Source organism: Cololabis saira, chromosome 16, assembly GCF_033807715.1.
Source record: "Cololabis saira isolate AMF1-May2022 chromosome 16, fColSai1.1, whole genome shotgun sequence".
Lineage (NCBI taxonomy): Eukaryota > Metazoa > Chordata > Actinopteri > Beloniformes > Belonidae > Cololabis > Cololabis saira.
This window is the reverse complement of record NC_084602.1, coordinates 1,742,200-1,762,828: the sequence shown is the minus strand read 5'-3', so window position 1 is coordinate 1,762,828 and position 20,629 is coordinate 1,742,200. Positions and strand designations below refer to the sequence as shown.

The 20,629-nt window shown below is 42.9% G+C and overlaps 1 protein-coding gene across 2 annotated transcripts; it reads left to right on the top strand.

Annotated features, from left to right (window-relative positions):
* The first annotated feature begins 358 nt into the window (after nucleotides 1-358).
* LOC133462075 (matrilin-3-like) lies at nucleotides 359-20,158 on the top strand. 2 transcript variants are annotated; one of them, XM_061743192.1, is made up of 8 exons: nucleotides 359-716; nucleotides 2,554-2,730; nucleotides 4,999-5,574; nucleotides 8,191-8,310; nucleotides 10,740-10,859; nucleotides 17,574-17,693; nucleotides 18,804-18,905; nucleotides 19,087-20,158. In XM_061743192.1, the coding sequence occupies exons 1-8, from the start codon at nucleotides 485-487 to the stop codon at nucleotides 19,137-19,139; spliced, it is 1,500 nt and encodes a 499-aa protein (XP_061599176.1). In that variant the 5' UTR covers nucleotides 359-484; the 3' UTR covers nucleotides 19,140-20,158. The 2 variants fall into 2 exon arrangements, with proteins under 2 accessions (XP_061599176.1, XP_061599177.1); XM_061743193.1 differs by lacking the exon at nucleotides 8,191-8,310 and having other exon boundaries at nucleotides 19,087-20,157.
* The last annotated feature ends 471 nt before the right edge of the window (nucleotides 20,159-20,629 follow it).

Genomic DNA, 20,629 nt, shown 5'->3' with positions numbered 1-20,629 from the left:
TATTCCACATTTTAACACAGGGAGAAGATGCTCTTCCTGTTAGAGTTGTCATACATTATATTTTCATAATATTATGACTTTATTCTCATAATATTACGACTTTATTCTCATAAATTACGACTTTATTCTCATAATATTACGACTTTATTCTTATAATATTACGACTTTATTCTATTACGACTTTATTCTCGCAACATTATGACTTTATTCTCGTCATTTCCAATTTGATTTATTTTTGTCTTAGTTTGGCCCTCCGTCGTACAAATGTAGCTGGAAGAGGAGTGCGGCCCCCAGGAGCGGCCCCTGGGAGCGGCCCCTGGGAGCTGGCTCCGCCCTGACGGAGCTGCGGATCTGCAGCGCGGAGCGCCAGGTCGCAGCCCCCGGCCCCGGGCAGACCGCCCAGTGGGCTGCGGTCCTGGGGCCACACAGGCCGGATAAAAGGGCAGCGGTGAGTCGGTGCTGTGGAAGAGCGCGGTGCACCAACATGACGGCGTTATTAGCGTGGAAGACGCTTTGCTGGATCTGCGTCCTGGCTGCGGGAGGTCTGGGATCCTCCCCGTCCCCGCACCCCGGGCCCGGGGCCGGGACCGGGGTGCGGGGCCGCCAGCCGCGGCCGCGGGGCCACGGACCCCCGGACCCCGCCGGGTCCGTCCAGCAGGGCGACATCACCGGCCAGGGTTCCAGCCGGGACCCGCCGCTCCACGGACGGAGACAAGGTTGGTGTTTCTGCTGGATTCCCGGTCCTGGATGCAAAAGTACTGTTACTTCAGAATAATATGACTCAAGTAGATGTAAAAAGTAGTCATCCAAATAATTACTTGTGTAAAAGTAAAAAAGTACTTGGTGAAAAAACTACTCAAGTACTGAGTAACTGTTGAGTAAGGTCTGATTTATTTTTTTAACACAACCATTCAAACAGACAAAAGTACAAAATAATCATCTTCAGGCAAATTCAATCAATAAAAAAATAAAATAAATTAGAATTAATAAAAAATAGCTTAAATTAAAATAATCTTAAAGTCAATTTAAGTACTTGCTTGCTACTTACTTACCTGCTGGATTCGACTGCCCTTACTTTTTAACAACTTGTGCTTTTTATTATTTTACCTCTTTTCTTATCATTTTATTTCATTTTATTTGTTATTTAAGCGTACTCTTAAATTAAATACTTCTTGAAAACTGAGCAAAGTTATGGATAAGCCCTGAATGCAGGCATTGTGATATAGAATTGTCAAATTGGTCTGATTCCCCGCACGAATCGGCACAGATTACTTTGTAATACTGTATTTGACTCGGTCTTTGTACGTTTTGACCGCATAGAAACGTAATTCTTGCCATTTTAAGAATGAGATGAACCTGCTGGACTCTACTGCCCTTACTTTTTAACAATTTGTGTTTTCTATTATTTTACCTCTTTTCTTATCATTTTATTTCATTTTAGTTGTTATTTCTGTTTTAATTGTGTCTTGCTGCTTTTAATGTTTATGCAAAGCACTTTGAATTATCTTGTGTTGAATTGTGCTCTACAAATAAACTTGCCTTGCCATATAGGTTGTTAATGTATTGTGTACGGCGACCTTGAGTGCCAAAAAAGGCGCCTTTAAATAAAATGTATTATTATTATTATTATTATTATTATTATTATTATTATTATATATGTATGTATTGCTCACAATGTAGATTTTTTTAAATAAAAAAGATAAATTTTTCTCTTAGTAATCCCACGATGGATTACTTTATTCTCTGCATTTAACCCATCTCTAGTCAAACTAGGAGCAGTGGTCTGGCATTTGCACGGCGAGCAGTAAGGGTTAATGCCTTGTTCAGGGGCCCAAGGTGGCTCAGGGGCTTGAACCTGGTCCCCCGGACCCCAGACCTCAGACCGGGGCCCCCAGACCCAGACCTGGTCCCCCAGGCCCCCCACAGCACCAACTCATTCATTCATTCATTCATTCATTCATTCATTCATTCATTCATTCATTCTTTCATTTATTCATTCATTCGTTTTTTTCTATCTCCGTAATATTGCAAAAATCAGGAAAATCCTCTCGCAGAGTGATGCAGAAAAACTAGTTCATGCGTTTGTATCTTCTAGACTAGTTTACTGTAATGTGTTGTTAGCAGGATGTCCAAGTAATTTGCTGAATAGGCTCCAGCTGATCCAAAATGCAGCAGCACGAGTACTGACAGGAATCAGCAGGAGAGACCACGTCTCTCCAGTGTTAGCGTCGCTCCATTGGCTACCTGTAAAATTCAGAATCCAAGTTAAAATTGTATTACTTGCGTATAAAGCCCAAAACGGCTTAGCTCCGCAGTATTTACAATACCTGATAGTGCCTTATGTTCCTGGCAGAGCTCTCCGTTCTCGGGAGCTGCATGCTGGCCTGCGGTCCCGGTCCCTCCCCCCACCCCCGGTCATCCCGTTGCTGCTTCCACCTGCCTGCGCCTGCGCATTCATTCATTCGGTGTCTGCTGGTTTCCACCTGCTCACCCTTATCGGAGCTTAATTCTACTCCGTTGTTCTCCCTCTCCTCCTCTCTTGCCTCGGCCCAGCTGACGACCCTGACTCCAGGTTTCTGCATGACGGGGGAAGCCAGCAGTCATCGCCACGGCAACACAGCCAGCAGTTATCGCCACGGCAACACAGCCAGCAGTCATCGCCACGGCAACACAGAGCTGTTCCCTCTGGGTCCTGGCGGGCTGTTCCAGATGTGAGCGGAATGAAAGCAGGTAGGCTCCTGGACTCCTGCAGACACAACAACTGAGACTAGATTTTTGTGTTTATACCAAAGTTAACTTTTTTAGTTTTAACTTATTTCAGTGACTATACATACATGTACACACACACACAAACACACGTGGACCTTAAAAAGTGCCTGATTAGTATTAAATTCAACTTTTTATAACATTCTGAATCATACTATTCAATATAATATACAGGACTGTCTCAGACAGTTAGAATATTGTGATAAAGTTCTTTATTTTCTGTAATGCAATTAAAAAAAACGATATTCTAATTTTCTGAGACAGTCCTGTAAAGTTCATAAAAATTTGAGACTTATAAAAATATATTTTGACATCCTTAAATTTGTTTTTAGAGTCACAACATGTTTTTTGGCGCTTTTCCACTAGTACCTACTCAGCTTGACTCCACTCGTCTTGCCCTCGTTTCTTTTCAACACCCAGATCAGAAGTAGGAGGTTGGAGAAGCTGCTGTGACGTATTTGATTGTGTATCTAAACGGAGAAGACAACAACACTAAAGATGTGGAACCTGGAGGAGATGATAGATGTGCTGCTGGTTCTGTGGCTTGTGTTTGATATCAAGTTAAAAAATGAGAATGAGAGAAGATTCAAGCGGCTACGCTTTTTAAAAAATTTTGTTTGTTTGTCTCAATGCTGCTGAAAAGTCAGCTGGAGCCGCGGGCAATCAAATACGTCACAGCAGCTTCGCTCCAACCTCCTACTTCTCATCTGGGTGTCTAAAAACAACCGAGGGCCAGACGAGAGGAGGCGAGACGAGGCTCCTGAGCAGGTACTAGTGGAAAAGATCCATTTGACAGTATTTGAAGATCTGTGGCGGTCAGCGTTGGCACAGGACCAGAACAAACTACAAATACATCAACATAACAGACACTGGGGCCAACTACTGCCCCCTCCCTTTATGACCCGCTCCACAGGATCTACTCAGAAAGTCCTTTCTAGCATTACCCAGAACCATTTACAGTAATTCTACCTTATCAGATAATCTCACCTGCACCTGGAAACCTGTCCCAGAGTTTATATTCTTCTGTTACATCATCCCCATATTTTTCTTGTTTCAGTTGTATTTATCTATATATGTGAATGATTCTAATTGTAATTTGTTTTATTTTATTCCAAATTTCCACTTGTTTCTGCAAATTAATGCGGTGCTGAAACACCATCATTAAAAAAATAGAACCCGTCTATCTTGAATCAAAATGTTATTACAAAAAAGGAGATATGAATTTAATTCAAATGTCTCATTCCAACGCACTGCACTTGGATATAGAGGGAATGGACATGATGTCACGGATGAGACTTCACAGCAGATTACGCCCACTGAGTGTCAGAAAGACTGAGAGTCAGAAAGACTGAGTGTCAGAAAGACTGAGTGCCAGAAAGACTGAGTGTCAGAAAGACTGAGTGTCAGCGTAAACTTTCAGTTTGAGCAACTGGAAAACATCTAAAATGGGAAAGAGCTGTTGTGCGATCGACTGTACTCATAGATTTAGCAAGAGATCTGAGTTATCGTTTTACAGACTGACGAAAAATAATCTTAAGAGAGACAAATGGATCGCTGCAATTCACAGAAACAACTGGATTCCAGACACCGAAACGTGGATTTGTGGTTCCCATTTTGTATCAGGTAATGTTGGATTTTTGGGTAGCTAACGTTAAACGGTCACATCATAAAGTTCGGTGTCCTCATCACTTTAATTTCTACAACAAATCCTGCCTTGAAGTCGGACCAAGAGTCAAGACTTTTGTAAGCCTTCAAGCTTTGCTTTGTGTATTTCCCCGGCGTAGAAATTAAGTACATATAAATATCAGGAAACTGGATTCGTGGCCAAATATTAATGTCCATGGACCACTGGTTCTTGGTAACTGTACCAAATATTAATGTCCATGGACCACTGGTTCTTGGTAACTGTACCAAATATTAATGTCCATGGACCACTGGTTCTTGGGGTAACTGTACCAAATATTAATGTCCATGGACCACTGGTTCTTGGGGTAACTGTACGGGTCACTGTCAAGTCCAACTGTCTTTAATTTAAGCTGATAATCAGCTGTTATTCCGGCTTCTCCACTAGTTGCAGCTGTTTTTGCCACTCAGTGAGAGTAAGGGGGGAGGGGGTCAGTGGGGAAGTGACGTCAATGCAGACCCTCTATAGAAGTTATTTTGGAATAAATAAAGAAAAGAATGATTTCTAGAATTTCAGATTCATTAGTATTCTGTTCTTTTGTCCTGCAGCAATGAGACCCAACTGCAGGAACCGGCCGATAGACCTGGTCTTCATCATAGACAGCTCCCGCAGCGTCCGCCCTGCAGAGTTTGAGAAGGCTAAGGAGTTCCTGCAGGACATGGTGGACAGCTTGATCATCGGCTCGGAGGCCACTCGGGTCGGCCTCGTTAACTACGCCAGCACGGTGCAGATTGAGTTTCTGCTCAACACGTACTTTGACAAGTCGTCCCTGAAGCGGGCGCTGGCCCACATCGAGCCGCTGGCCGCCGGCACCATGACCGGCATGGCCATCAAGACGGCCATGGAGAAGGCCTTCACCCAGGAGGCCGGCGCCCGCGTGCACTCCACCAACATCGCCAAGGTGGCCATCGTGGTGACGGACGGGAGGCCCCAGGACAAGGTGGAGGAAGTGTCTGCAGCAGCCCGGGACTCCGGGATCGAGATCTACGCGGTGGGCGTTGACAGAGCGGATATGGAGTCCCTGCGGCTCATGGCCAGCCCCCCGCACGACGAGCACGTCTTCTACGTTGAGACCTACGGTGTCATAGAGAAGCTTACGTCCAAATTTAGGGAAACCTTGTGTGGTAAGGATGATGATAATGGGAGTGCAGATATTCCTGTAGATATTGGAATTGATGAAAATGGACTTGTCCCAAATAGCAGGACAGACGATTATGGAATAGATATTGAAGCTGAAGATAAAGGACACAACGGTATGTCTGATACGTCCTCTGAATGAACCTGTGATCATGTGGGCAGCACCATAGAGGGATATTCACTCGGAGGTCCTCACTTCTTTGCACATCTGCAAGCTAACCACTGATTTACCACCATTTGTGTTAACTTTACGTCCTCCAAAGGAGGGGAACTTTTCCCCTTCAGATGAAGGAAAGCAGTTCTAAACCAACCAACTAAAAGAAGGGGCAATGATCTGATCTTGTTGTGAGTCCGAGCAAAGTCAACGTCCTCCAGACGTTGAAAGCCTGATATGATGCTGCTCATGTTGATCCCAGGAAGTGCACGTCCCTGCATGTTGGGCCTGGAGCCTGTGTGCTCCGGTTACCCACGGTTCTGCTGAGCTTTTCGGGGCTTCCGCAACCTCCGCAAAACAGCAGGGCCAACGTTGAATTAGCTTGAAGTACATACAGTACTTGAGTTGTAAAAAAAAAATCAGGGGGGATGGTGGATTTTATCATATGGGGACAGATAATTTGTGCTGATTACAAATAATATAAGATATTACAAATAATAGCAGTGACCAAAACACCTGCAGAAATACTGCAGGAATGACATAGCAGCAGTTAAATGCAGCCTTCTGTAAGCTTTAAATATCCACTGGGCTTACATCAAATACATCAAAACACAACAATAAAAAACACTTTTCTGAACTTATCAATATGACTCTGTCCTTCACAGGATAAGTAACATGGATCACTGCAAAAACTCACAATCTTAACAAGAATATTTGTCTTATTTCTAGTTAAAATGTCTCATTTTAGTAAAAAAATCTCATTACACTTAAAACAAGACTCATCACTGGAAAAAACAACAATTTTCACCTGTTTCAAGTAGATTTTCACTTGAAATAAGTAGAAAAATCTGCCAGTGGAACAAGATTTTTTTGCTTGTAATGAGAAGATAAATCTTGTCCCACTGGCAGATTTTTCTACTTATTTCAAGTAAAAATGTACTTGAAACAGGTGATAATTGTCACATTTTTCTGGTGTTATTTTTCTGGTGATGACTCTAAATGTTGAAATAGCAGTAAAACCACATTCATTGATGAAATGACATAAGGGATGGAAAGGAGGGATGACAGTTTTACAGGGGGGATGATTTGGACCGTTTTTATTTCAGGGGGGATGCTTTCCCCCCTCATCCCCCCTCAACTCCAGTACTGTCTATATATAACCTAAATGTTTAAAGAGAAAATATTTAGACTAAACGAAATGTAATTAAATTATAACATTATTCTCTGAATAAGTTTCTAGACACAGAGTTTAAACCGAGATTATTTAACTGGGGCAGTTAAAAGTATTTCTCAAAAGAAATACCTTCCTGTTTTGGAAAACTAATTCTGCTCAAGATTTAAGTAGCAAAACAACTCAGTTTAAGATAAATGAAACCCGCCGGATGTCCGGTTTCCGCTGGGTTTCAGCAGAAAGACTGGGTTACAGTAACAGCTGCCCTGGTTCCGTTTACAGGTTACAACAACGTTCCGTTGGTAACTAACGTATACTAGTCTACTATACTACGTATACTATCTCTAACTCGTTTCATTTTTGAAAAAGAAAATGTCCGATCAACAGGAAAACCAAGCAAATATATAAAATAAGGAATGAATCATTTACTTAGAAACACGTCAAACTGTAAAATCCTTTTCTTTAAGGTGTATACACATTATACTTACAGTTTAATTAATAGGACTGTTTAAAACCTGTGTGTGTGTGTGTGTGTGTGTGTGTGTGTGTGTGTGTGTGTGTGTGTGTGTGTGTGTGTGTGTGTGTGTGTGTGTGTGTGTGTGTGTGTGTGTGTGTGTGTGTGTGTGTGTGTGTGTGTGTGTGTGTGTGTGTGTGTGTGTGTGTGTGTGTGTGTGTGTGTGTGTGTGTACTAGTTTGTACTGCATGAAATATTGGAAGAATAATGAACATCTTTTCTTTCTTATAAAAAATCTAACTTAAAGGGGACCTATTATGAAAAACACGTTCAGATTCTGCTCCCTTTCGTTACGTAACCAAAATGCAATTTACATCGGTCGGCCTCCGATGCGTGAAACCACGCCCACAACTAACTCCGCCGGCCGGAGCTTCCTCCATTTTTTTCATATCGGTGTATCACGTCATTCAGGCAGCCAATCAGCACAGAGCCTCATTATCATAGCCCCGCCCACTCAGAATCCTGCATAGATAATGAGGTTAGAGAATGGGAAGATAAAGACATGGCTCAGAGGCTGAATTTCTAATTTATTAAGCAAAAACAATCAAAAGCTTGTTTTTAAGACATTAAAGGCCTGTTTAAAATAGGTATTAGATGTCATAATAGGTCCCCTTTAAATTCACGATAATATCCCAGTTCTGGAATCACAGCGATCAAGCCGACTAACCTGCTTGTGGCTGATTATCTGATTACTCTCACACTAACACACAAGTACTGACCTCTCTGTTCTTAAGCCAATCAAACAACGGAGCCTTTTCTTCCAGGTCTGGATGCTTGTGCTCAGGGACATAGTTGCCAGCATATTTGTGTCAGCAATGGCAACTCGTATATCTGCCAATGTTGGCCAAGCTATGTCTTGAACTCCGACAAGAGAACATGCTCACGTAAGAATTTCTATCTTTGTTTTAGGATTGTTTTATAGTCGAGAAAGCCCATTTTATAATTTATTTTCTTCACCATAAAAAGTTAGTCATAAAATCTTGCTGAAGCTGAGTGAATGGAAAGGGCTTGTTAAAAGTTTGAATATCAAACATCCAATGTTGTAGAAAGAATTTAGACGGAATAGTGACAGTCCAAGATGATCAAGCTAAAACTGATAAACATTACTGCTTGGACACTCTTGTTGCACATGTATTGGCCCTAAGGGGGTGAATATACTTCTTGTTCAGAACGCGTACGCATCATGGCCGACACGCGTATCCTGTGTTCGTTTCACTCGTCCCCATGCTCGTTCTCCAAAAGACACTGACTGCGTATGCTACCTGCAGTTCTTGCTTTGCCCACGAGTAGGGATGGGCGGTATGGACTAAAAAATTTATCACGATAATTTCTGGCATTTATCCCGATAACGATAAAAATGATGATAAAAAAATACCAATTCAACTCCACCTTTTTAACTATAAATCTATCACCACATTCAGTCTTTGGAGCCCCCAAAACACTGCTCTAAAAGAATACTAAATGCTACTAAACTACACCAATTAAATTGAATTAATAAAAAACAATTAAATTAGTCCACCTGTACTGCAAAACTGGAATGACTCAAATGAAACAAGTTTGAAATGTAAGAACAGATTCAACATTTATTCTAACTGTATGGCTTAAACAGTGGGATAACAGTGCAAACAGCTAAAGTACAATTGTCCTTCAAGTTTTCTTAGCTTATAAAATCACAAAGTAGAAAAAAATACAACCTGATAAATAAAGAAACAGGACAAATAAATAAAAGTTCAGTGAAAATAAAATCCTATCAGTGATGACCTCTTCTAATATAAATAAAATGGGCAAATTAACCTGTGGTGGGAACATGCCATAAATTAGATACTATTGCAATTTTTTTTCGTAATAGTCAAACGTTATATCAAAATGTAACAACCATTTCCTTCTGTTGGGTAACAAAATAGTGCAAAATACAACATGATGAAGAACAAAGATATATTGCCATCCTTTGCACTCACTGTTTTTTTGCAGACTCTGCATATAATAGATGGTGTTTTCTCCTCGTCTCTCTTTTTAAATCCAAACCAGTTCCAGATAACGGAGCTGGAGCCTCGTTTAACAACGAGCTCCTCGCTCTCAGATCCGCCTTCCGCCATGTTTGTTAAGCCTGATTTATGGTTCTGCGTAAATTGACGCAGAGCCTACGTTGCGCGTCGCCACGTACCCTACGCCGTAGGCTCTGCGTCAATTTAACGCAGAACCATAAATCAGGCTTTACACAAAAACGTCATCAACGGGAATTTATTGTTGACAAATTCTTACTGTGGGGAATTTTTTTGACGGTGTATTGTGAACGTTAAAATATTGCCCATTCCTACCCACAAGTGGCGCTGGTCCTGGTCCAAGCACCAGCTGTCCACAAGTGACCTGGATGCGGAGGTCAGAAAATTGTAGAGAGGCTGCTGAGCAGGAGCTGTTATCCTCATATTTATGATCCACCGCACTGTGACAAACGTGTGTCTAAACAGCGAGCGGAAAATCAACAGATACAGAGTCGTGGTCGTTATGTCCGTGCTCGTTGGAAGATGCCGCGGTGATGGTGCTGGTGGGGGGTTTTACCCACCGACCATCAATCGTCTGAGCTGGATTCAGAGGTTCATCTGACATCGCTTGACCCACACCGACTTTGCTGCAGATATTTCGGTAAATGAATCTCCTGCCGACATGCGCGTGGACGCTCTAAGCAGGACAGCTCGTCCCTGTCACCACGTAGCGCAGGATAACAGCCAGCTCTGCTGTGGTCTTGGACTCGCCGTGTCTGGTTTTGAGCTGAATCAGCAGGACAATCCCAGGTAACAAGTTGTCAAACGAAACAGAGGAAAAGCTAAAATATTGCCACTGTTTCTCATCATCAACTGCCTGCATCGGCAAGACGAACGAGCTCTCCAGCCACTCGACGGCTCTGGTTGAACGGTCCGACAAACCATCTCTGATGGTGCCGTTTTCTTTACCGAGATCACAAGAAAAGTAGAGCAGTGATCTCCTCTTCATCCCGTGTTGCTTTCTTGTTTATTTATCCGTTATTCCAGCAGCTGGTTTATTAGACTACTACGAAATATTTTATTACTTTTCTAACTATGGCTATGCATATTGCCCCAAACCGGTTAGTGCCGGTACGACGTGCTCCCCTCGCTCGCGTGGCAAGCTGGTTGTGAACGCGAATGGACGTGAACGCAGGCTCAAACAGCAAGTATATTCACCCCGAGCAAGGCAGACACTGTTCCGCAGACATTACACAGGCAGGACAGGGGGAAAGCCTGGACTCTGTTGTGTTGTGTTGTGTCTGTCTATGTTCACACTGTTTTCTTTCCAGGTTCTGATGCGTGTTCCCGGGGACACGACTGCCAGCATGTTTGTATCAGCGATGCTGACTCGTACACCTGCCAGTGTCGGATGGGATACGTGTTGAATGCAGACCAGAAAACATGCTCACGTAAGAACCTCCACTTTCTCGGCAGACAAATGTCTGAACTGGTTTTATTGAGCATAGCAAGGTGGGTAGCACCAGTTTTAATCTTAATGATGATGGATGCCAAACAGAATGACAATGAGAACATGATGGCGAGAGTGAGAGTGTAGCTCCCGGCTACAGCATTGGCTGCGTTTCCATGCAGTCAATGACCCTTTTAAAACCCAAATATTGGCAATAACCCGAATTTGCACGGCCATGTAAACACCAATAACCCCTTTGAATAACCCGAATTTGCTCATATTGGGGTTTTTAAAAACCCCAATATGAGCCCTGGGTTACTCCTTTTAAAACCTGAATATTGGGTCATGTAAACACCAAACGGAATATCCCCATCAAACGGAACAGGAATTTGTTTTCTGCACATGCTCTGTTCACAAGGAATCCTGGTCTTTTGAGTCCAGGAAGTTCTTATAAACACGGAGAAACACAAGACCAGGAGGAGACTAATCACTTCATAAATGTAATGAAGGATATGAACATTTCTGCATTTGTAGACGGTAGAAAGTACCGGGATAGAAGATTTACAAGAAGGTGAGAGAAAAGTTGCGCGAAGCAGCATTTGTTTTGAATTTGGATACAGGAAGAAGAAGCGGAAATGACGGGAATTGTGTCATGATGTTCTCCGTGCGTCGCTGGTTTGATCCAGATATCCTAAATGATTAATTACCATGTAAACGGAATATTCCCAATGTTTCAGTAACCGGAATATTAGCAATAACCCGACTGCATGTAAACGTAGTCATGGTATCTACTGATTTCGGTACAAACAAGCCCCTCATGTACAGCTCAGCTGGACTCAGGGACATCAGACATCCATATCCCACATCTGCTATGCCTGCACTCAAAGTCAGTGTTGGGCAGAACATCGGACGGGAGGAGCAGAACACATGAGTTAAACGGAAGCGTTGCACTCGGAAGCAGAAGAGGGAAAAAGCAATCCAGTCTGCTAGCCAAGCTTAAATGTAGCAGACCTCCTGTTCCGCCCCTCTTTTTGGCCAACATTTGCTCTCTGGACAACAAAGTGGACTTAATTGGTCTGAGGCTGGGGCTGAGGAACTGCACCGTTCTCTGTCTCACGGAATCCTGGCTAAACGACAACAAGCCAGACTTAGCCTTACGAGATGGAAGGACTGCTACTCTCCTGAGCTGACCCAACCCAACAGACACGAGGAAGGGGTGTGTATATCAACAAACTGTTCACTGGTGAACAAACACTGCTCTTGAACGTTTGACTGGCCTGTAGAGTTGGCAGCAGTGTTCATCACAGTGGTTTACATCCCACCAGATGCTACGGTGAACAACACTCTCCACCTGTTACAGGTACACCCAGACTGAGTGCACCTCATTGCAGGAGACTTCCACTGCGTAGATCTGAGACACTCTGTCTACGTTTCCCCATCACGTCACCATTCTGACACAAAATAACACGCTGGACCACATCTACACCAACACACAAGGTGCACACAGACAGTCTCCCACCTCAGACCTCCCTTTGACCACATCTCCATCTTGATGGTTCCAGTCTGTCATTAAACAAAGCAAACTACTGCAGAGAACGGTCACTATGTGGACCAGTGACAGCGACTCTGCTACAGGACTAGTAGATCTGCAGACAGGCAGCTACAAGTGATGGAGCGGTGGACTTGGAGGAACGCGTCCTAGCTGTCTTCATGGAGGATGTAACCTCCACCAAGGAAGTCCCGTCTACCCCAACCAGAAACCCTGCCTGAGAGCAGAGGTCCGGTCTCTGCGGAAAGCCAAGAATGTGACTTTCAGATCTGGAGACACAAGCCCCTTTTCCATTGGCGGATACCCCGCGTTTAACGTGCAGATCTAGCGTGTTGCCTGTCCTTTTTATATTGGTCGGCGCGGGGTGGCGTGTCCAGCTGCCCCGCGCATAACTCACCTCCGAGGGTCGTCCTAACCCTTGTGCTGTCTTTGGGTCAAGGGAGGGTGAAGGGAGAAAAGAAGGAATGAAGGAAGGGAGAAAAGAAGGAAGGAAGGAAAGAAGGAAGAAAGGAGGAAGGAAGTAGGAAAGGGATTAAGGAAGGGAGAAAAGATGGAAGTCAGGAAGACTGGTCCAGATTTTCAGAGCATAAACCAGTTTAAAGAAGCACCAGTGATTCCCATCCAGTCTTCTAACCTCTGGAATGAGATCCCATGGATCCCAATTTCGCGATACAAAAACGTCACGATACGTGTCGAGGAGGTGACAAACTGTAGGGCGATATTGGGTTATTAATATGGATATATTGTGTTTACTAGTAACATCCTATTGGTGCAGCGGGATCACGTGACGACCTCGACCCGCGGACGAAAATCTGACTCCGCTCAGAAGAAACTAGTACCGTTTTGGTCCCGATCACGGGACTCTTGGGGGTTTGAGCTCTGAACTTTTACTTATGTAAGGCTGGTGTAGAGTTAAGCCTTACCTTATTAAATTAAACCTTTTTCGGGTCGTGAGCATGAATCAATCTTTTTTATGGTGTAAAGATTGTGTCGTCCCCGACGGTGTGAAGATGAAACGATAACGGGGTTGACCTTACGGCCTCAGGCTGGAGCTGGTGAAGCTCTGAGCTCTGCACAAGATCAATAACAGTCATGTGGGACTTTTCATAGTTTATTTATTTACTTTTATTTATTTATTTAATTTTAGTTGTTAAATTTCTGGAAAAGAAAAAAAGTCAGATCAGACATGAGAGAAACTATTCAGTTTGTGGCAAAATATTTGTACTTGTATGAAACTGAAGATGCATAATGCAAACCTGACATTTACTTTTAGTTCAGTTTGTGGAAAATGGTTGGCCTGGCTTTCACTTTAAAACTTAAACAGTTATAAAGAATTACAAACTGGAACAATAGGGCAAATGCACAGCATTGTTTTGTATTTTGTATCTTTCAAATAAAAGACCATTTTTTCCAGTCATATGTTCCTCATGCAAGGTTGTTAAAAAAAATACTGCATTAGGTCCATTGTATTAGGGCCATTCAGGAGAAAAAATATTTGAGACGGGAAAATTTTTTTTTATTGTGCACTTCGAGAAAAAAGTCGAAATGTCGAGAAAAAAGTCGAAATGTCGACATTAATATTGAAGTACAATTTTGAGAAAAAAGTCGAAATGTCTAGATTAATGTTGAAATACAATTTCAAGAATAAAGTCGAAATGTCTCGCCTTTTTTCTCTACATTTCAACTTTTTTCTCGACCTTTCGACTTTTTTCTCAAAATTGTACTTCAACATTAATCTCGACATTTCAACTTTTTTCTCGAAGTGCATAATGAAAAAAAAATCTTCCTCCTCTAAAATATTATCTTTCTCCTGCCTGGCACTGATACTCTTCCGTAGATTGAATATCTTTAAATTCAGTTATTTTTTAAGTTGTTTTTCGTGTCCTTCTAAATTCATTTATCTAAGTTGTAAATGAATGTATTATGTGTGTTTTATCAATGTATTTATGAGGGCTGGAACAGAGCACTGGGGATCCAGGTGTCTTGTGCTTCTGTGGCATTCTTTATTTTGGAACTAAAAAAGAAAATAAAAAATTGGGCGCAGTTGTGTGGCTTGTCAGTGGGTTAGATGGCAAACAGCAAACACGTTTGCAATGGGACGTGGCTTCTGCTGACAGCTTCTCTGGAGCCATCGGCCCCATCAAGGAGATGATGCCGTCATCTACATGAAGTATAAGGGCTCATTTATACTTGCAGTTGGTGCCTGCGTTCGCGTCCGGTCGCGTCCGTTCTCGTCCGTTCTCGTCCACCACCAACTGCAACGTTCCTCGCGTAGTAGAGGAGAGCGCGTCATACCGGCAGTTACCGATAGGGGGCAGTAAGCAGAGCAGCAGTTGGAAAACCGTTGGAAAAGTGATTAGTAGTAGTACCGGATTTCACACACAAGAACATGTCAACATTGGATGAAGAGGAGTTTATAACATTGCTTTTGTTGCGATCTCGGCAAAGGAAACGGCGCCAGCGCCATCAGAGATGGTATGTCAGACCGTTAAACCAAAGCCGGCGGGAGACTGGAGAGTTTGACACCCTTGTCTTGCCTATGCGGGGAATCGACGATGAAAAACACCGGGAATATTTCCGTATGTCGTCAGCTTTATTTGACGATATTTTGCGTCGGATTACCCCGCAGATTCAGCACAACAACACACACACCGCTTGCGTGACCGCCGCAGAACGGCTGGCCGTCACCCTGCGCTTCATGGCGACCGGGATGAGCTATCAAGGCCCTCTCCCACCTGGGGAAGCAGGAGGGAACTATAAGAGGGATGTTGGACTTCTCCACTGCCTTTACTAGCATCCAGCCGTCCCTGCTGGGAGATGAGCTACTGCACCCCGACACCAGCCTGTATTACAGACTTCCCCAGCAGCCGACCGCAGTCTGCAAACGTGGACGGCTGTATCTCTGAGATTGTGCTCGGCAGCACCGCCACCTCCCCCAAGGAACGGTTCTGGCACCATTCCTCTTCACACCTCACATCTCACATTGTTGCTGGAATTCTGGTTCTTTCCATCGGCAGAAGTTCTCGGAAGACTCCTCCACTGTTGGACTGTCTGAGTCTCAATATCAAAAAGATCCAGTCACTGGCACTGGACGTCAGAGAGGAACAGAAGCTTCCCTGTCCCTGTTTGTATCCAGGGAGAGGAGGTGGAGAGGAGGTGGAGAGGAGGTGGAGAGGGGTGGGGAGCCTATCAACAACAAACTGGACTGGATGCACAACGGTGAGGGATGCACCGTCTAGAGAACGGGCGCAGTAGACTTTTCTTTCTGAGGAGACTCGGATCATTCACTGTGTGCACCAAACGGCTGAACATGTTCTACCAGTCTGCTTTGAAGGCTTGAGCACAAAAGTTTGGTTTCTGGGACGCCTTTAGACAAGCCGCTCCAGTAAGGAAGAATGGGAGAAATATTCATGAACTGGTCCTGTTTCTACGTCACACCAGGACTTCGTTACAAGAACCAAATGTGTTAAATATTACTGCTGACCAGAAGACCTTTGGAGACAGGGCTTTCAGCGTGGCTGCCCCCCCGCCCCCCAAGAACAGTTACCCCAAGAACCAGTGGTGCATCCTTTGCCGGACACCGGAACCTGCAGGTGGTCGTGGGTGGCTTGTAGCTTGCATTACGGAGCACAAGTCTTTCCCCGACCCTGCACCCCAACCTGGGACTTGCTGATTGGGCCGGAGCTTCGGGAGCTGCGTGCTGGCCTGCGGTCCCCACCCCTGGTCATCCCGTTGCTGGCCCCCCCTTCTCCTCCCTTTTCTCCCTTTTGTCCTGCAGGTGGTCGTGGGTGGCTTGTAGCTTGCATTACGGAGCACAAGTCTTTTCCTGACCCTGCACCCCAACCTGGGACTTGCTGATTGGGCCGGAGCTTCGGGAGCTGCGTGCTGGCCTGCGGTCCCCACCCCCGGTCATCCCGTTGCTGCTTCCACCTGCCTGCTGTGCTGTTGCCGTCCCTGACCCACCAGTCTGGCCCTCGGCAGGAGGGTCCCCCCTGATGAGCCTGGTCCTGCTCAAGGTTTCTTCCCTCCTAAAGGGGAGTTTTTCCTTGCCACTGTTTGGCTTAAGGTTTTTCTCCCACTAGGGGAGTTTTTACCTGCCATTGTTTATGTAATAACTGCTCGGGGGTCATGTTCTGGGTATGGGTCTCTGTAAAGCGTCTAGAGACAACTCTGTTGTATTAGATGCTATATAAATAAAATTGAATTGAATTGAATTGGTGCATGGACATTAATATTTGGTACAGTTACCAAGAACCAGTGGTCCATGGACATTAATATTTGGTACAGTTACCAAGAACCAGTGGTCCATGGACATTAATATTTGGTACAGTTACCAAGAACCAGTGGTCCATGGACATTAATATTTGGTACAGTTACCAAGAACCAGTGGTCCATGGACATTAATATTTGGCCACGAATCCAGTTTCCTGATATTTATATGTACTTAACTTCTACACCGGGGAAATACACGAAGCAAAGCTTGAAGGCATACAAAAGTCTTGACACTTGGTCCGATTTCAAGGCAGGATTTGTTTTAGAAATTAAAGTGATGAGGACACTGAACTTTATGATTTGACCGTTTAACGTTAGCTACCCAAAAATCCTACATTACCTGATACAAAATGGGAACCACAAATCCACGTTTCGGTGCCTGGAATCCAGTTGTTTCTGTGAATTGCAGCGATCCATTTGTCTCTCTTAAGCTTATTTTTCGTCAGTCTGTAAAACGATAACTCTGATTTCTTGCTAAATCTATGAGTACAGTCGATCGCACAACAGCTCTTTCCCATTTTAGATGTTTGAGTGCTCAAACTGAAAGTTTACGCTGACACTCAGTCTTTCTGTCACTCAGTCTTTCTGCCACTCAGTCTTTCTGACACTCAGTCTTTCTGCCACTCAGTCTTTCTGACACTCAGTCTTTCTGACACTCAGTCTTTCTGACACTCAGTGAGCATAACCCGCTGTGGAGTTGCATCTGTGACGTCATGCTCATTCCCTCCATTTGTTGATTCCTTTTCCTCTATGCATGTTTGTTGTCTGTAGTGACGACCGACACGTCTAAGAACCCAACAGAAGCACTTGTAAAGGCTCCTGTGAGCGGTGTGGCCACGGCCGCGGGACTGTTGCTGATGTGATATCTGCTGATCTGTGAGCTTCTCTCTCCAGGGTCAGATGCGTGTGCTCAGGGACACGACTGCCAGCACACATGTGTCACCAGCGGGGCGTCGTACATCTGCACATGTCGAGCGGGATATGTATTGAACATGGATGGAAAGACATGCTCACGTAAGACAACCTTTCCACTCACTATGGTCTCAGTGCCTCCACATATTTTGGGTTATTCTATAACAGATCCAACGTCTCGGAGGTCTTTTATTAGGCTAAACCAGGGGTCGGCAACCCGCGGCTCTAGAGCCGCATGCGGCTCTTTAGCGCCGCCCTAGTGGCTCCTGGAGGTTTTTCAAAAATGTTTGACCTTTTTTTTCCTTTTTTTCTTTTTTTCCTTTTTTTTTTCTCTTTTTGTCTCTTTTTATTTCTTTTTTTACTTCTTTTTTTTCTGCTTTTTTTCTTTTTCTTCTCTTTTTCCTTTTTTTTCTTCCTTCTTCCTTGCCTTTTTAATCTCGACATTTTGACTTTTTTCTCGAAATTTTGACTTTTTTCTCAAAATTTTGACTTTTTTCTCAAGATTATACTTCAACACTAATCTTGACATTTCGACTTTTTTCTCAAAATTTAGACTTTTTTCTCGAGATTGTACTTCAACATTAATCTCGACATTTCGACTTTTTTCTCGACATTTCAACTTTTTTCATGAAATTTTTACTATTTCCTCGACATTTCGACTTTTTTCTCAACATTTTGACCTTTTTCTCGAAGTGCATAATGAAAAAAACATCTTCCCCCAGTTCTAACTAATATAGAAACATGCAGCATGTGTTGTCTTCATTCTAAGGCTGATACAAGACTTTTCATTTTTTGCAGCTCCAGACATATTTGTTTTTTGTGTTTTTGGTCCAATATGGCTCTTTCAACATTTTGAGTTGCCGACCCCCGGGCTTAACAGATTTACAGGTGATGTCGTAGTTTGGTAAAAATTAAAAATGTGTTTAATTATTGTATAATGTCTTGCTGGGAAAGGATGTGGGGATGTCTAAAAGGAGTCTGGGATCATGCAGTCCACCAAGGTTCCTCAGATACTTGCTTCATTTGGCATTTGAGAGAGATTTATCCAATAAGAAATCTTTACATTTGATATTCCATTTGCATTTTTCTGTGGATATGTGGACCAGACTCATAATAATAATATATGTCTGGGCCTGAGTCAGGTCTAGACGCATTGAAACCCCTCTCAAAAAGCCCTTTGACCCTTTGCATATGATCTTGTGATTGTTCTAGAGGAAATGAGAAGTGAAATCACGGAGGACGCCTGCATGTGTGAAGCTCAGCTCGTCTTCCAGAGAACCGTGCAGTCGGCCATCCAGGAGCTGAGCAGGAAACATATCCTTTCCCTGAGGACGATCCGTATTCAATCTTATATTAGGATTTTAAAATTGTGATTGTTCTGCAAGCCACGCTTTAAACTGATTAACTTTGGCATATTGAGCAGATATCACAATGATCTTGTGTCATTAACTCTCTCAGTGATGATGATGTGTTTTATTTCCTTGACTCTGACCACTCGATGAGCTTTCACACAAAGTGACCCAGATTGAGGTTCACGTGCAGCATTAGGAGCAAGTGTGCCAGCAGGAGACCGTCTCCACGACGACTGTCTTCACCACTCAGCGCTGTTCTCCAACTGCTACGACCGTCAAAGATGACTGACTTTCTACAGGATGTGGATTTTTGCAATATAGCCTTCTGTTAGTAGCGTTGGTGTTTATTTAACACAAAACTAGCACATAAAAGTGCAAGGAATTTACTTCAGACGTAAACTAGGTATGATAGCTAGGTGATTTTAGCAACTTAGTTATGGGGTTCATATTTAAGAATTAATTTACAGTGTTATTTCTATGTTGTAGTGTATTTCAATTCACAGTTTCAAATCCTCTATCAATGGCATTACCAAGAATGCTAATCTATTATGCAACAGATGTTGTTTGTGCCAGATAGCATTATTTAAAAAAGAAAGGCCATAAACGGCCTGATCCAGCTGGCCCATGACATGTTACGTAATTGAATTATCGTAATCCTTATCCTTAAAATAAACAAGAAAATATACAGCAATCATGGCAAAGCGCTGATAGGTAATTATTTTGTACAGTTTTTGACAGGAGGGACGATAGTTCCGAGTGTAACTGGGTCCAGGTTTTGCAGCAATAGTAATTATAGTGGTATTTTCTCCACACGGGTCAGAATAGTGTATCATAAATGTTCTGTATCTTCTGCCGTCTGGCCTGTATCAGCCTCTCCCTGCACTCGTAGGCCAGTGTGCATGATGTATTTTAGTGCTCATTTAAAAAAAAGGCATCTAGTTTTCTGTATTTTTATTTGGAAGATGCACATGGAGAATAAATATAAAATAATGAATTATTTACATTTCTTGTGTTATTTACTCATCTCACCACACTTCATTAAAACATTAATTATAATTCTAGAAATATTTTCGTCTGAAAAGAAGTATGTAAGTTCAGAATAAAGCACATGAAAACCAGAGGTGTGTAGTAACGAAGTAGATGTACTTCGTTACACTACTTAAGTAGTTTTTTTTGAGGATTTGTACTTGCGTTTTTTTTTTTAAATCAGGACTTTTACTTTTACTTCACTACATTTAAAAGTTCAAAAATATACTTTTACTTTGACATTTGCCACCTCGTTACAACTCGTTATAAATTAAAATAATTAAGGAATTATATTTTGCAAGAAATACATTTTGGTGTTGTATTCTATACCACATTTCAGAAAGTGAAATAAAATAAACAAGGGAAGGATCATTTTTGGTTGTGTTGCTTCTTTTCATGCGTACTATAAAATACTTGTACTTTTACTTTTGATACTTGAGTATAGACTTTTACTCAAGTCATTTTCTTATGGGTGACTAACTTTTACCAAAGTCTTTTTCAGTTATGGTATTTCTACTTTTAATTAGTTACTTTTTTCAAGTACTTTATACACCTCTGATGAAAACACATGAAAAACAAACAAACCTACCGCGACAATCCACGTGAAAAACTACAACTCCCAGCGCGGAACACACGCTTCCGGGCAACGTTTCCTGTTTC